Source organism: Cydia splendana, chromosome 26 (genome assembly GCF_910591565.1).
Source record: "Cydia splendana chromosome 26, ilCydSple1.2, whole genome shotgun sequence".
NCBI classification, from domain to species: domain Eukaryota; kingdom Metazoa; phylum Arthropoda; class Insecta; order Lepidoptera; family Tortricidae; genus Cydia; species Cydia splendana.
In genome coordinates this window covers 5391609-5408780 of record NC_085985.1, presented here as the reverse complement: position 1 = coordinate 5408780, position 17172 = coordinate 5391609, and the positions used below count along the sequence as shown (strand labels likewise).

At 37.5% G+C, this 17172-nt stretch overlaps 1 protein-coding gene across 1 annotated transcript; it reads left to right on the top strand.

Annotated features, from left to right (window-relative positions):
• The first annotated feature begins 2230 nt into the window (after positions 1 to 2230).
• On the top strand, positions 2231 to 9134 carry LOC134803555 (phenoloxidase-activating factor 2-like). Its single transcript, XM_063776354.1, has 6 exons — positions 2231 to 2251; positions 2838 to 2953; positions 5921 to 6144; positions 6287 to 6471; positions 8360 to 8524; positions 8920 to 9134. The coding sequence occupies exons 1-6, from the start codon at positions 2231 to 2233 to the stop codon at positions 9082 to 9084; spliced, it is 876 nt and encodes a 291-aa protein (XP_063632424.1). The 3' UTR covers positions 9085 to 9134.
• Positions 9135 to 17172: the final 8038 nt, after the last annotated feature.

Sequence of the window (17172 nt, the reverse complement as noted above, 5' to 3'; positions counted from 1 at the left end):
ACTTCTGAAATCAATCACACAAATCTGCGTATTTATATATTTACAATCTGTTATTTTTGGAGTCGGTGCCAGCCTCAAACAAACTTGAGCACCTTAGTGAAGCACCTGCACCGACTCCAAAAATAACAGATTGTAAATATATAAATACTAGGGCTTCCAATACCGGGATCCCGGGATGCCGCAATACCGGGATCCCGCCTATTTAAACGCATTTTTAATACCGGTATTTTTTACTGCAATACCGGGATCCCGGTATTTTCAAAAACAAGGAAAATGTGCCGATTATACCGTGTAATATCCATTAAAATGATTAAATTCTGCTGTATCAAGAAGATTACTACACGTCAGACGTATTTAACTGGCATCATGACCACATTTAATTGAATTTTGCGTTAGATAAATATTTGGTGATGAATTCTGATGTTCAGGATATGATATTAATATAATTCGTTCTTAAAATTATATCAAAAAGTAGAAAGAAATGACCAAGGAATTGTAGTATGGCAAACGAATTTTTGGCGTCAAATTTGAATATAGTTGGCTGGTTTATTAGGTTGATCTAAAAATGTGACTGGTGAAGTCAACAAGGCGGATAAATTGATTGCCAACCTGGAGAGTGAAATGATAATTATTGCAGATGGCGATTATTGTTTCATATCCTAATTGAAGGACATACATATCTGGTGTTACAGTGAGCATTTTTTTAATAAAACTCAAAAAATTTAAGCGATTCATAGTCAATACCGGGATCCCGGGATCCCGGTATTTATGAAGACAGTTTCGGTATTAATACCGGTATTGAAAGAAGTCCGGTATTTGGAAGCCCTAATAAATACGCAGATTTGTGTGATTGATTTCAGAAGTATGTATATACATAGTTCATAGGTATTCACTCGCGTTATTGAAGACAAAATAATTATTTTTTTCTTTTCAGTGTGCTATTGTTTTTGTTGGTCGACTCGTTTCGTGTTAGTGCCGGTTTTTTTATTTCCTTTTAGTTTTTTTCGGCGGTTATTTTTTTTGTTAAAAAGTTTTTTATATGTAGTATGTTCAGTGATTACTCCGGCACCTGTGATCCGATTTGAGTAATTCTTTTTATGTTTGGAAGAGGTTACCTCTAAGGTGTTTCCGTATTATTTTTGGTTCTGGTCTGATGATGGAATCCATGAGGAATTGCGGGAACTCCTCAATTTTTAAAGGCACGTGTAATGGGATTTCGGTGTTTTCTAAAGTAACTCGAGCATTTGCTTCCGAAAACCACCAATTTGATGTAGTGCAACTGTAGCCTTACCACGAGCTTGACATTGACATATTCGCTAACGTCTTCGTAACTTACTTTTTATGCATCTCGCTCGCAATAATATGTTAGTACGAGCGAGATGCATAGAAAGTAAGTTACACACACGCTAGCGAATATATCAATGTCAAACTCGTGGTAAGCTGGTAAGGCTACTGATCGGGGGTTAGGGTTAGGAGTTAAGGGGTCGGGGAATGGCGGTTAAAGGGTTGCTGGTTCAGGGCCGAGGAGTTCCTGGATCAGGGGTTGATGCGCTGTGAGGTTGAGTGATCGGGGGGTTGAGGGATTGGGTCAGTGACGGGGCGGCGGATGGATTTAGTGTAGTGACAGGAATTATAATTTCCCAGACGGACTCGTGAAAATTCCTGATTACATATTTATTAAAGTAATAGGTACACTGATTTAGTGGTAAACATGATCTTGTTTTTCATTCATGCGTCGCGCTAAAACTATGCGTTAAAACTAAAAAATGAAAAATAAAAACTTAAAAAAAAAAAAAAGGAAACCGACTTCAAAAAGGATGAAATAAAATATTATCCTTTTTTAAGTCTATGCGTTACCAACTGATATGTTTGAAGTCGGTGCCAAGCCAAGTAGTAACAATACCAGTCAAAAATAATCAGCTTTATGGCTATAAATCCCATAAGAACTGCACTAATAACTATTATAAATGTGTAAGTAATTCTGTCTGCCTCTTTGTTGCCTTTTCATGGCTAAACAACTGAACCGCTTTAGGTGAAGTTTGGCAAGAAGGTAAATTCCTTGAATTGTTTTATATTGTGAAATGTAGTCCTCTGGATAAGAGACGGGAAATAACTCAGTCCCAATCCCACACTTGCGTGCTATAGACTGTTCGAGCATTAGTAAGAAATGCTCGTTAAAAAATACGACGGCAAAAAAATGCATTGGATTTACACTAATGTGCCGACAAACATGGTACCGGACTGCGCCAAGGTTTGATCGTTTGTTCTGAGGTGTGTTCTTAGGTACAGTAGACGTCAATGTTATGTTTACACTTTTGCACCTTACTCCTTTGTAAACATATTTTTAACGTCGCCTGTACCTACAGAAAGTACGTTCATTGTCGTCGTGTAAGGCAATCTAACGTAGGTACCTACATCTTATCGAATCGCACCAAAATCATGTTATGCTTCTAAATTTGGCTTGGCACCGACTTCAAACATATCAGTTGGTACGCATAGACTTAAAAAAGGATAATATTTTATTTCATCCTTTTTGAAGTCGGTTTCCTTTTTTTGTAAAAAGTTTTTATTCGTAGTGAACGTTCGCGCGGACTCATTTCTAGGTTCGAAATGTGGAATGTGGAACGTTTAAATTGTTTTACAAAAATAAACGAGTACGATTATAAACATGACTGTTTCTTATTCCATTTTTGTTTACTCCGAAATCAAGCAATGTTACTATCCGGTATCCGGCCGGATAGTAGGTCAATATCCGATATCCGGCCGGATGTTAAAATAATGGCCGGATAGGCCGGATACGGGATAGTAAGCGAATATCCGGTGCATCTCTATTACAGATTCGCAAAGGCTGCGGCTGGCGCAACCCCGACGGGCTCGGGTTCCATATCACCGGCGCCGCCGACGACGGACAGGCCAAGTTTGGCGAGTTCCCCTGGACGGTTGCCATCTTCAAGTGAGTATAGTGAAGAGGAAAGGGGACGAGAGCTTCTTCATACAAACGTCCTCATTTTCCTCTCTGGATATTGATATTATGAACAATAGTTTAGTAATTTGGTGTATTCCCAACAAACAAAAATTCCTCTTGTATTGGCTTATATTGCCAAAAATAATATTCTTATATGAGCCATATTATCGCTAATAAGGGTGCATTTGGGCACAAATTATAAGGACGATTACCTTATATCCCCCTTGTAGTTGCTTTATTGTGAGCTTTCTTAATCTTGTACGTGCTTTATTATGACACGCAACAAGGAAATCAAACTTACAATGGCAAAGAAAGTGCTCTTAAAAAGCTAATATACTTATAAGAATCATATTGAAAGCATTAATAAGGGCATAAGCCCTTTTACACGTTTTGTTATCGTCAGATTTAAGGGAGTGAAACTCATAACGGCAAAACAGAGGCTCTTAAAAAGTCTTTGGGATTTATAACTGTGTGTTTATGACTCTGCAATAGGTCTTTTTTCTTAGTGATTTACTTTTTTGTAACAGTTTGACAATAAATTAACAAGTGTCATCCATTTTGCTGAAATGAAATTGAATTTTTATAAGTATATACCTATATTACCCGAATATTTGCATATTTACTATGAAAACTGTGTGGGAATTCAATTTCATGATAAAATGTGATATGCAGTGTGTTGTATTATCAACGCGCCCTTGTATTTATGCGGTTTTGTGCTAAAAATGTGGTTAATTATTTTGTCATGTTTTGAGCAAGGCCATTATAAGAGCAAAAGGAATTAGCACATCGTCTACAAATACTCTATGAGAGTTAAAACTTTATAATAACAACAGGTGTTGCTTATGATTCGCCATTTTACATATAGTTAGGGTTCCTTTCTCACAAGTGAAATCCCATGCCTATCTATGTACTCATATAAATTTTCCATGTCTGCAGATTATACAATGGTAGTATTTCGCGGATGTTGTCAAATTTTTAAAATCAAAAGATCTCAATTTACATAACATGAGATGGCCATGGAACTGGACACATTTTATACTAAAAAAAATGTTATAATTGTAGACATCCGACTCATCCAAATTTACCATTACACGTTGTGATTGGTCGTGAATACATAAAAATTTAGCAACAATTGCAACAAGACGACCGGTCTTTCCTAGTGGGTAGTGACCCTGCCTGCGAAGCCAATGGTCCGGGTTCGAATCCCGCTAAGGGCATTTATTTGTGTGAAGAACACAGATATTTGTTTCTGAGTCATGGTTGTTTTCTATGTATAAGTATGTTTATATCGTCGCCTAGTACCCATAGCTAGCTATGGGTATGGGTATAAGCTATGCTTAGTTTGGGGCTAGGTTAATCTGTGTAAAATGTCCCTAATATATTTATATTTAACTAACTTTCATATTCTGTCAAAATCGTAAAGAGAAACAAAATACTCATGTTTCATAAAATGATCCTCTACGGAACCACTGCTGATAATTTGGTATCAGATTGTTCTTGAATATTTTTTTTGTCGGATAGGTATCTAATAACATGCTCCTATGAGTCAAAAAGCGTCATAGTTATCTTGTGCATTACCTTTATAAGAATAATTGGCCACATTAAAAGCCTTTACACTGCTTTGAATATTATACAGCTAAAAAGCAATGTAACCAGCCTCTATAAGAACAAAACATTTTGAACCCTTATTGTAGCCATATTAATTGGATTTATTAACGTGTACATGGCCAAATTATAAGAATAAAAGTAATATTAGCCAAATCTTCTTATAATGAGCCTCTAAAAGAACAAAATATTTTGAACCCTTATTGTAGCCATATTAATTGGATTTATTAACGTGTACATGGCCAAATTATAAGAATAAAGGTAATATTAGCCAAATCTTCTTATAATGAGCCTCTATAAGAACAAAACATTTTGAACCCTTATTGTAGCCATATTAATTGGATTTATTAACGTGTACATGGCCAAGTTATAAGAATAAAGGTAATATTAGCCAAATCTTCTTATAATGAGCCGTTAAAAGGTACCTTGACATAATGAATGCTATTTTAAAACAACTATGAGTGTTTAGCCCTTATAGATTTAATTTTATAAGGATATTTTGTTTGTTGGGTTTTAACAATAGCTTTGCACTTTCGATTGACTTATTTTCGATTATTTGCTTGTTATGTACAAAAGATTTTGTGCCGAAAATACGTAGATGGTCAATATAAGCTGTCTTGTTATACCAGGAATGTCCAGGAGCTCATAAGGTGTCTTCCCTTTAATTCGTGCTGGGCCAATAACCTTAATAAACCCGATATTCCTCAAGGACAATTTTAATGAAGTCTGCCAAATATACCTACATTTGAAAATACAGCGGTTATATATACAAGTGCGAGTCGGACTCGCGCACGAAGGGTTCCGTACCATAATGCAAAAAAAAAAACGAAAAAAAATGCAAAAAGAAAACGGTCACGAATCCAAGTACTGACCACGCCCGACGTTGCTTAACTTTGGTCAAAAATCACGTTTGCTGTATGGGAGCCCCACTTAAATCTTTATTTTATTCTGTTTTTAGTATTTGTTGTTACAGCGGCAACAGAAAGACATCATCTGTGAAAATTTCAACTGTCTAGCTATCACGGTTCGTGAGATACAGCCTGGTGACAGACAGACGGACGGACGGACGGACGGACGGACAGCGAAGTCTTAGTAATAGGGTCCCGTTTTACCCTTTGGGTACGGAACCCTAAAAAAGCATGTGTCTGATAGCCAGTTTCAACATAAAAGTTAGGAGCAAAAAACAATTTCCATTGCTCGTAGGTAACTCTTGTTATGGATCAAGAGTTATGAGAGAGTAGGGGGTAAGGTTAAGCACTAAGCTAATCGTACGGATTAGCCCAACGTCCATGGATGCTCCAGTCACAATGTTAATTAGAAAACCGTTGACTTATACCGACATTTTCTCAGGATAGAACCACTGAACAACAAGTCGAACAGTGAAAAGCTCAACGTGTACGTTGGCAGCGGCTCTCTCATCCACCCTAGCGTGGTTCTGACCGCGGCACACCACGTGTCCAGCAGCCAGTTTCGCGTGCGTGCTGGCGAATGGGACACGCAGACCACAAACGAGCTGTATCCACACCAGGACCGCGATGTCAAGGAGGTGATCGTGCACAAGGACTTTAACAAAGGTACGTGGTTGCCTTGATTGCCAGATTCGCGTGCTTCGGTCGCATTTTTCTACTGATCCTCGTGGTATTTTGGTAATGACATCGCGTAAAAGAGACATAATACTTATGGTCTTAATGTGTTTCATGCTGATCTCTGTTACAGGCAATCTGTTCTATGACATTGCGCTCCTCTTTCTGACATCGCCTGTGGATCTAGCGCCGAACGTAGGCGTGGCGTGCCTGCCTAACGCCGGCGCCGGAGCGCGCGCCGCCGCTGGCACGCGTTGCCTGGCCAGTGGGTGGGGCAAGGATTTTGGAAAGGGGACGTACCGACCTGTAATGAAACGGGTGAGTTTTCATATTATTAATAATGTTATATAACATTACAATGAATATTATAGTATATGTAAGGATATCAAGCATTATTGGAAGTCTCAATGATAAAGTAATGCTAACGTGCTCATCATCATCCTTTCATCCTCCTAGTGTTTGTCCCGTAGGTAGGTTCTGTGACGGGGTCCGCTTTCCTGCTTTTCGTCCTTCCACTTCCCTCTATCCTAAGAGACATCGGTTTCCGCTAACCCACAGGCGTTTAAATCTTTGATGACATATCGCTGCTGCCTTTTGCAATTTACTCCGAAAGTTTTAGTGCATTTATCGTTATGCAAGTGATTAAGAAATCCTCGAAAGTACGTAAATCCATCATTATTACATCTCCTCTGTATCACTCATGCTATTTCTGTAATTGCTAAAAAGCGATTAACTTTGACATCGCTGGTGTTGATTTCCTTGGATTCGGTGGATTTTTTGACCACCGATATCAAAAAAGTGATCACTGAATTCAAATCCTGCTTTGTAACCTAGTTTGTTGTACTAATTTATCACACTTAAAAAGTGCAAGATACGTAGTATAAACGTAAAATTATGTTTGTAAATAAATTAAGTCATAATAGGTACAAAAGATCACTAGTTTACTATGAGTAGTTTTTTAAACCAGACGTGTGTTGAAACTTGAAGACCCAATGTTTCTTTCTCTGTCTTGATATTCTCTTCAAACCAATGAAGTAAATTATGTTAATTGTCCTCTGTATCACCTGAGGCCCTACACCTCGATACCTTTAAACGTGTCAGGCATGTTAAATGAATGCAGTCAATTAGATCCCACTTCTTTTATAATAACTTGTGTATGTAAGTACTATGCACACCCAAGGGACAGGATGTTCAGAACAAGGGATTAAAAATAAAGTGGCCTTCTAATGTCGAGATCGCTTCAAAGGCAATTAGACCTAGACATAGACCCAAATTGAACATAGCAAATGTTTTATCAATCCTCAATGTCTTATGTCTTTATGTCTAAATAAGTATAGGAGTTACAAATTAGCTCAAGTGTTTGAGGGTGCTGGAGATCTCCAGCACCCTCAAATAATTAACGGGTAATTCGATCTTCAGGCATTAGTCGACCACTTCAAATAGTTTTAAATTGATGGAGTTCACGCTTTAAAACTCTGTTATTCAAAAATACTTGTTTTCCGTATTGCATCACATTGCTTTATATATTTTTTGAGCATTGATCAAAAGTTTCTTGTTTATCGGGTGTAGGTAACATAAGTTTCTTTTTGATGCGTGTGCGGTCGGATTGTGTGAAACAAACACCTTCTCCTTTATGGCACTAATGTGCGAATTTGTGGTCGACATGTCTGAAACTCGTTCCAGGACCATACATCGCCCATCACCCTATTATATGAGGACAGTCAAATAGTGTGGGATATCTTCTAGAGATGTTGTTTTACAAGCCGTAATTAGATTACTTTAAAATCTTGGGTCTATATCTATTACATTTATGTAAGCTTTCGACATCATTAGCCTTGTTACATCGCTTATAATTAAATAAGGATGAAAAATATGATTAAAATGTAATATGGTTGAGATATAAAATTGAAATGTGATTTTTGTGTATGCATTATTGAATTCGGTGACGCCAATTGATTTCAGTGCCTGCACATGATTTCGGTGTTTTTTAAATCTCAAATATCTTAAAAACTATAAGGTTCTAATGGAGGCCTCCACTGCCAATATTTTTTATATTAAGGCTAGATTTTAGGAAATAAAGTCGCATATCAAATAAGTTAAAAAAAAAATTTGGCACCGAAGTCAGGCACCAAAGGTCATCTCTGAGAAACGCCCTTACAATAGTATAATGTTTGGCAAAAAATAATTCTTCTTCTACCTTTGGTAGGCGGAGGTTCCAGTGGTAGACCGAGCTCGCTGCCAACAGGAGTTACGCAAAACACGCCTCGGCGACATCTTTGAGCTGCACAGTTCGTTCATGTGTGCTGGTGGCGAGGCCGGCGCCGACACGTGCAGGGTCGACTCTGGCGCGCCTCTAGTCTGTCCTGCTCAGGTACTAACACTTAGCTGATCATCGGTGGAGACCGCCTCGACGACACCTCCGAGCTGCACAGCTCCTTCATGTGTGCTGGTGGCGAGACCGGCGCCGACACGTGCAGTCGACAGATCTCCCCTCGTATGTCCTGCTCAAGTAGGTACCTACTAACACTCTTAGCGCCACTTGCTAAACCGCCGTTAACCCAGTGTCAAATTGTACTGGTAACCATCCAGGTTTAACCCTGGGTTAGTGATTGGTGCAAGTGGCCCTTGAGTCATCGGTGGACCTAATCTCTTTACAATTATGTACGATTTGTCAGAAGCTCGCTCCGCACTCGTGCGCGAATCGCGGCGTGAAGCCGAAATTTGTGTAAGTATAAGAATGTCCTATATTGAATTATTTTATTCCAGTACGAGCAGGACCGTTACATCCAGCACGGGATCGTGGCGTGGGGCATTGGTTGCGACGAGCAGACGCCGGCGGCGTACGTCGACGTCGGGCACCTCCGGGCGTGGATTGACGACAAGGTCCGCGGGCACGGATACGACCAGACAGTTTACACTTACCTCGACTAGAATTACTAATGTCCTGGAGGTGGTTAGTGGTTAGCACTCACCGCTGCCCAAAAATAACTTTGCGGAATCGATCCACCGGGTGGTACATTTTCTCTGCAGCAATTTCATAAAATAAAGCGCGTATCAATTTGACTTAAAGCACATAATGAAAATGAGTTACAATTAAAATTATTAAGACCCAAATAGACTCCTTCATATTTTATATAAAATTATGGGAAAGACCGGCAATTCTACTAACATTAACGTTATTTTTTTCTTTGATATCGTGGGTGACGGCAATAAGATCGCCTACCGCGAACCAGCAATGTTGCAGATGCAGATTTTTTGACATCCGCGGATGCGGATGCGGAAAATTTAAAGGCTCACATCCGCGGATGCGGATATTTAAGGCTCACATCCGCGGATGCGGATATTCGCAACAACCCTGCCGTGAGCTACGAGTAAGTCGGTGATTCGTTTGTCTATTGCCTCTCTATCAGTGGCAGTATTATCAAAGACATATGTAACTCCTTATTTTTTCGATAGTTTTATACGTTTTCATTTTGAGTTTTAGTCGTGTGTCGATAGACGGCAGTAAATTTACTGTGACTACAAAATTTACTATGACAGGACCCCTCTATCTATACTATCTATTCTCTTTGGTATTATGCAGTGAGAGAAGAGTGAAAGGCAGACAAAATTTCATGTTTCGATGTTCGCGGTTGGGCCTAAAACTAGACCTATGAAATTAATGATTTCGATAGGTTCTAATAGTCTGTTCGAGAAACGGAAAACGGTGAAAAATAGAGATAATACTCCTAAAAATACGCGTGATACCTCAATAGATTCGTAATGATGTCTAGAAAAATATATTCGAAGCGTGTATTAATTACCACACAAAAAAATACAAAAGTTATTAACAAAAAAAGGGAGAAAAAAGTTGATGTTTCTTATTTCCCAAATATCTCAAAAAGTATTAATATTTAAGAAACCAAAATTAATATTATACTCGTAAAAGAGGAGGATATTTCCAATCAAACATTCTACACTTGCAGAACTGTATCTCCATTATTTATACTTTTTATTCAACGCTGAACACAGCCCTCGGCGCCTCATTTTCGAGAAACGCGCGCGGCGTGAAAGAACAATTACGTAACAGTAAATATAATGTTAAAGATATTAAATATCGATTGAAAAATTTTAAAAAAATATGGTGTATTTAAGACATGTTAACAAATGTACTACTTGTATCAATTTATCTTAAAGTTATTTTTTCAACAAGTTAGGCAATTGTTAATGAACAATATTTTCTCGAAATTTCTTCTTTATTGAAAACGAAAAAAAAAATGTATAAATAACTATTGTAAAATTTCCTCGCTTTCTAGAGCCCTTCTCATATACATGCTTAATAAGATCACATTATAAAAGTTTTAATAAAGTTAATACTTTGCTTAAAATAAGTTTCAGAATAACATAGAAAATTGACGAAAAACGAAAAATCAACGTAAAATTGTAAAAGATAAAACAATATTATAACCAAACTATTTTTTTTTTCAAAACTTTTATAACGTGATCTTAAAAATCGTGTATATGAGAAGGGCTCTAGAAAGCGAGGAAATTTTACAATAGTTATTTATACATTTTTTTTTTCGTTTTCAAGAAAGAAGTAATTTCGAGAAAATATTGTTCATTAACAATTGCCTAACTTGTTGAAAAAATACCTTTAAGATAAATTTCTACAAGTATTACATTTGTTGACATGTTTTAAATAAACCATATTTTTTTAAATTTTTAAATGAATATTTAATACCTGTAAAATTATATTTAATGTTACGTAACCGCTTTTTCACGCCGCGCGCGTTTCCCGAAAATGAGGCGCAGAGGGCTGTGTTCAGCGTTGAATAAAAAGTATAAATAATGGAGATACAGTTCTGGAAGTATGAAATGTTTGATTGGAAATATCCTCCTCTTTTATAATATTAATTTTAGTTTCTTAAGTATTAATACTTTTTGAGATATTTGGGAAATAAGAAACATCTACTTTTTTCTCCCTTTTTTGTTAATAACTTTTGTAATTTTTTGTGTGCTAATACACGCTTCGAATAGATTTTTCTAGACATCATTACGAATCTAATGAGGTATCACACGTATTTTTAGGAGTATTATCTCTATTTTTCACCGTTTTCCGTTTCTCGAACAGACTATAACTTTTGTCTCATAAATAGGTACTTGTACAGTAAAAGTATAAAATATTCAATCGTGCAATAAATAGTTACTGGCAGTTTTATTCTGTTTTAATTTAAACAGGTAATAAATATTTTATAATTTTAGAGTTTTTCTATTATTTTTTTACCTTTTCAGCTTCGTGGATCTTCATTTTTGTCTTTGCTATTGCATGGGTATTTCGACTGAATGGATTTATTATAAATAGTAGATGTTTAGTTTAGTTTAGTTTCATTTATTTCTTATTGAAAATGTACATTACATTTCACATGTCAAAATAAAATGCATTCACAATAAGATCGTCACAACGCAATATCAATAATAATTATTAATAGAATAAGTCAGATGCAGAAGGCGGTAATTTTGGACACGGCGCGTATAGTACGGTCAGCAGCAGAAGTTGCTAAGCGGGCCAGGTGCTCAAAATGATCTTGACGCGACTCTATTGTTAAGAGAATAAGAGCGTGTCAAGATAATTTTGAACACCTGGCCCGCTTAGCTACTTCTGCTGCTGACTGTACGTCGGTTCCTCACTCTGCGGCCCTGACCACCGACAGCTTGGGCCCTAGCCTAGGGCTAGCCTAGGTTAGGTTTTTTATAATGTGTTTATATATTTTTTTGAATGTTTTGTGTTTTTATATTTTACTTTTATACTCACATTGTAAAATCCTAACCTAAGACCTATTCAACTAAACTCTAAATCATAATTAGATTCCAAAAAATGTTGCCACTGCAATAATTTGTTTGTAAAATAGTAAAATCCTTTTTATAAATAAACTAGACGGGCCCGCAGCTCCGCTCGCGTAAATGAAATAGAGTTTGTCTTATGTTTAGTTAAATACCGACATTATTATGTATTCAACCCTGCCAGGGTTTATAACTGTGATAAGGATTTCTTATTTGTCAAGTATAAAATAAATACAAGACGCGCTAGTAAAAAGTGGCAACATTGTCTTACTTTTTTTGGAATCTAATTATGATTTAGAGTTTAGGGAGTTGAATAAAGGAATAGAATAATAATCTAAAAAATAAAACAGTAATATAATATAAATTATACATTTTCTTTAAAATAGAAAAGAGAAAGAGTAAACAGTAACTATGAAATTGAAGTCTGTTAAAAATCAGTCAAAATAATTAAGAATATACTTAAAAAATAAAAATGTCCAAAATAATTATAAAAATATTTAAAATATACTGTAGTTTAAAATAGATGTTGTGCCTGGGAGGTGTCGTGTGGGGACTTAAACGTAAATAGTAGATTGTTAACCAAGGGTTGAAAGGCACCCATTTCTGTCGAGGTAGTTTGGCGCTCGAACGCAGTGAGAGCGCCAATAGTCCGAGACGGAAATGGTGCCTTTCACCCGAGTTAAACACTCTACTTTTCATATCGAATGCGAGGAAACCAAACAAGACAAGACAATTTTGCAAAATCAATAATTGAAGTACCTAATAGACCTACAGCCATGATTTTTTCCTTAGGACTTACTTGCAATCGGAGACTTTACATGTGTGAAGATTAAGAACCCCTAGCGAATATTATTTAGATTGCAATATTTACGAAAATACACATTTTTTAACAAACTGCAGTAATTTTTTTAATTATTTGTTCATTATAGTATGAAAATCAGCGGGATTGCCTCTTACTTTTTAATTTTATACTTTTTCGTTCTAAAAGCCGCAACAGACTACCGGACCGCACCGCGAGCTTGGTGCGCCGTACCAGAGGTAATATAATAACATAATAAAAGGATTTTTAATATTAAATAACATTTTAATTCATAATATAGGATTTTTTTATCTTGTATTTTATTTGATTTTCATGAATATAGTGCTAAATAACTTTAAAAACCAATTTAATATCGTACAAACGTTTAACTGTGGCTGTATAAGATTCTGCCTTTGCTCATTTACGCAAGTGTAAGGTTCAAAAAAATATTTTTGGTGTATTCCTTTTGGTACCCGCCTTATGAAATCGAGTAAATAGAATTCAACGAAAGAAATCAAGAATAATTAGTTTTTAACAATTTACTTACATCAATTTTTATAAAAAAAAGGATCAACGTGAAAATTAATAAACAATTACCAATTGTACCAGGCGAGGAAATAAAGACACTATTTTTCCATTTTGTTTCCGACCAGTTGTTCGTGGGACGGGGACGCAGAGGAGTACACCACTTTTCTGCGCTAGAGCATAAACGTATCACTTTCTGCGCACCTTTTAGAACAACAACGACCCACTTTCAGAGCATGAGATATGAAAACTTAATTACACGCGATTAAGTTTATAATGAATATTTGCTCCCAACTGTCTTTGTGAATGCGCTTTATCAATGTTCATAAAATATATGGAGGGAAGGTACGTCTATCCCACCATAATAAAAAAATATATTTGTCAATGACTCTGTCCAACTGCTCATGGTCTAATAAAACATGGTCTTCCATTCCCAGAGTGACACGCGATTACGTCACAATAACATTGCCACTTTATTTCAACATAACATGTTACATGGGTACATTATACCTATGGTTAATAAGTTAAAATATTTCGTTATAATTTTATAATTTTCATTTATATGTATTTTAGCTTAAATTTTACAATAACACGTCATTTTTAATTACTCGTTAGCAATATCTTCCGATTCACGAAAGAAATTTCAGACTTTCGGGTAATTCTGTTTATACTACTGGCAACACAGGATAGCGCTGAGGACATTTGACAATTCGGATCTAGATAACTTCATGCCCTGACCGTCATCCTTGTCGAACGCGTGTTAATTGTTATTTCCTTCTCGCTCAGTGTCAGCAGTCGCAGAGTTTTCCAAACTTTTCACGTCGTAAGCTTGGTAATTAATGTTTTGTTACGAAAATGGTTGGCTGTTCTATTCGGAACTGTAAGAGTAGGAGTAAAAAGGGCAGTATAATCAGATTTTATACGTTTCCGAATAATGAATCCGTAGCCAATGAATGGCTTCGCTATTGTGGACTGAAAACAATATGTAAAAATGGTATGTATACGTAATTATCGACAATAATTACTATTAATGATAAAATTTTATGTACTATGTTTGCTTGTTAACGCAAGCAGCCCCCCTAAGAAATTAAAACGAAAATTGCTTAAAGTGTCGAACACCGTTTATTGATTAACTGTGAATTAGTTTTTCAAACGTTTGTCTTGTATAGATAAATAAAGTTTAATTTAATACATTAGATTTGTTTTATTTTACTATGTTTCTACATGAATAACTTAAAATTAATGCCGTTAAAATAATTTTCACCGTTGGTTAAAATTCTCCCACATTTCAAAGTTTGAGAACCTGTAAACAGCATGATGACGTAGGCGCGTGTCAGTTAGGTCATACGCGAATCTCGGAATGGAGTACCAGGCGGAGTATATTATTATACCATGCAACTGCTGTGGTTAAAGTTCATAACGAAAATTTTATTTATTAAATCTTTAAATAATAAATACAACGTAGCGGTACTACCACTTAAAAGACTCTGTATATAAGTCTGTACCTACATGGATTACAGCAATGCACATAGAAAATGTGCTAAATGCGGAGCAACGGCTCTTGAAGATACATATTTGACTGAAATTCACAGCTTTAGTGGGTTCAGAAGGAACCGCGTCATAACGCATCTGGAAAGCGTATTAATTAACCGTGAAGAAATGTATGAATACAAGTTGCAAATCTGTGTAAAATGCCGTGTGTAAAGTGTACCTAGTGTATCTGTGTGTGTAAAGTGTAATAGGTAGGCATGCCTAAAGTTATTTGTATTATACTGAAAACTTTGTGAATGCGCTTAATAATGTCAATTTTTAGGGTTCCGTACCCAAAGGGTAAAAACGGGACCCTATTACTAAGACTCCGCTGTCCGTCCGTCCGTCCGTCTGTCACCAGGCTGTATCTCGTGATCTGTGATAGCTAGACAGTTGAAATTTTCACAGATGATGTATTTCTGTTGCCGCTATAACAACAAATACTAAAAACAGAATAAAATAAAGATTTAAGTGGGGCTCCCATACAACAAACGTGATTTTAGACCGAAGTTAAGCAACGTCGGGCGGGGTCAGTACTTGGATGGGTGACCGTTTTTATACATAATGGTACGGAACCCTTTGTTTGCGAGTCCGACTCGCACTTGGCCGGTTTTTTTTAGGGTTCCGTACCCAAAGGGTAAAACGGGACCCTATTACTAAGACTCCGCTGTCCGTCCGTCCATCTGTCACCAGGCTGTATCTCACGAACCGTGATAGCTAGACAGTTGAAATTTTCACAGATGATGTATTTCTGTTGCCGCTATAACAACAAATACTAAAAAGTACGGAACCCTCGGTGGGCGAGTCCGACTCGCACTTGTCCGGTTTTTTTTTTATTACGTAATTTAATTTTCAGTGTATATTTCTATATGTAAAACATTTTTTTAATAAATAAAATAATACAATGTTATAAACATAATGCCTTTTATTTAAATCAATTGATAATACCACAAACAAGGGGTAATATTTTGCATCTTTCATATATTTCGTGATATGAAGATAACAAATATGTTCATCAACTGAATTACTACCTACCAATACGCGCCAGGCTAAACCGGTTGTCAACTTTAGTTCCATTGGTACACAACGACGGCGCCACTAGTATAAACGTATAAACGGTTGGGGACATTTTTTGTATGTAGTTACAGTTCTTCTCCTAGTGAGTATTATGTATATTCTTTGCCCTGAAGCCTGTCTCCCACGGGCCGGACGCTTTGGTTGTCGGGCGGGCCGGATTGGAACGCGTCGCGGGCCGGGGTTTGGAGAGCCCTGATGCAGAGTATGGCCGTGGCCGCGGCGAGGGCGATGGCCGCGTTCGTTGCCGCAGCGATGGAGACGGTCGCGGCCGTGGCCGCAGCGATGGCGATGGTCGTGGCCGCGGCGATGCCGATAGTCGTGGCAGTGGCGATAGCGTGTGCTTTACTTACATGGGTTGTGCCTGGGAAGTGTTCCGTATTATGCTCTCCGGATCGCCGCCGGGAACAGGGACGGGAACGGGAACGGATCCGGAGAGCATAAGCATACTCTACACTACAATCCCCAGGCACAACCCAATGCACAATAACCCAATGCATAACCCATATACATAAGACACGCACACGCTATTCCCACCGCCACGACCATCGCCATCGCTGCGGCCACGACCGTCGCCATCGCTGCGGCCACGGTCTGGACCGTCTCCATCGCTGCGGCCACGGCCCCGACCTTCGCCATCGCCGCGACCATCAGCATCGCCATAATTGACACCGGTACCACGGCAGAGCGCGGCGCGCTCTTTCTTTCTTCCTTATTGGGTACCATCACCGCGATGAAATAGTTCAATATCTGAAAAAAAAAAACCCTCTCATCATTTGGTCCTACAACTACGAACATTTTCCCGCTAAGATACGAAACGAACCGTGCAATTTTGAATATAGATGGTCAAGCAAATGTTGTCAGTAGAAAAGGCGCAAAATTCAAATTTTCTATGAGACGATATCCCTTCACGACTACATTTTTCAAATTTGCCGCCTTATTCTACTGACAAGATCTGCTTGACCAACTATATACATATACAGATATATCATTTTGTCTTTATCTTTATCTTTTGGGTGGCTCGTTGGGTGGACGACATCCGGAAAATTGCGGGTCACTTCTGGATGAGATTAGCTCAGGACCAGGACAAGTGGCGCACTAGAAGAGAGGCCTATGCTCAGCAGTGGGCGATAAAGGGCTGATATGATGATGATAATGATAGCATTTTGACATCACATCTCGGCATCACATAGATAAAGACATTATTATTATACATAGTTTGTCAAGGGACTGTCTTATTTCAATCATAGACAGAGACAATCATACTACTC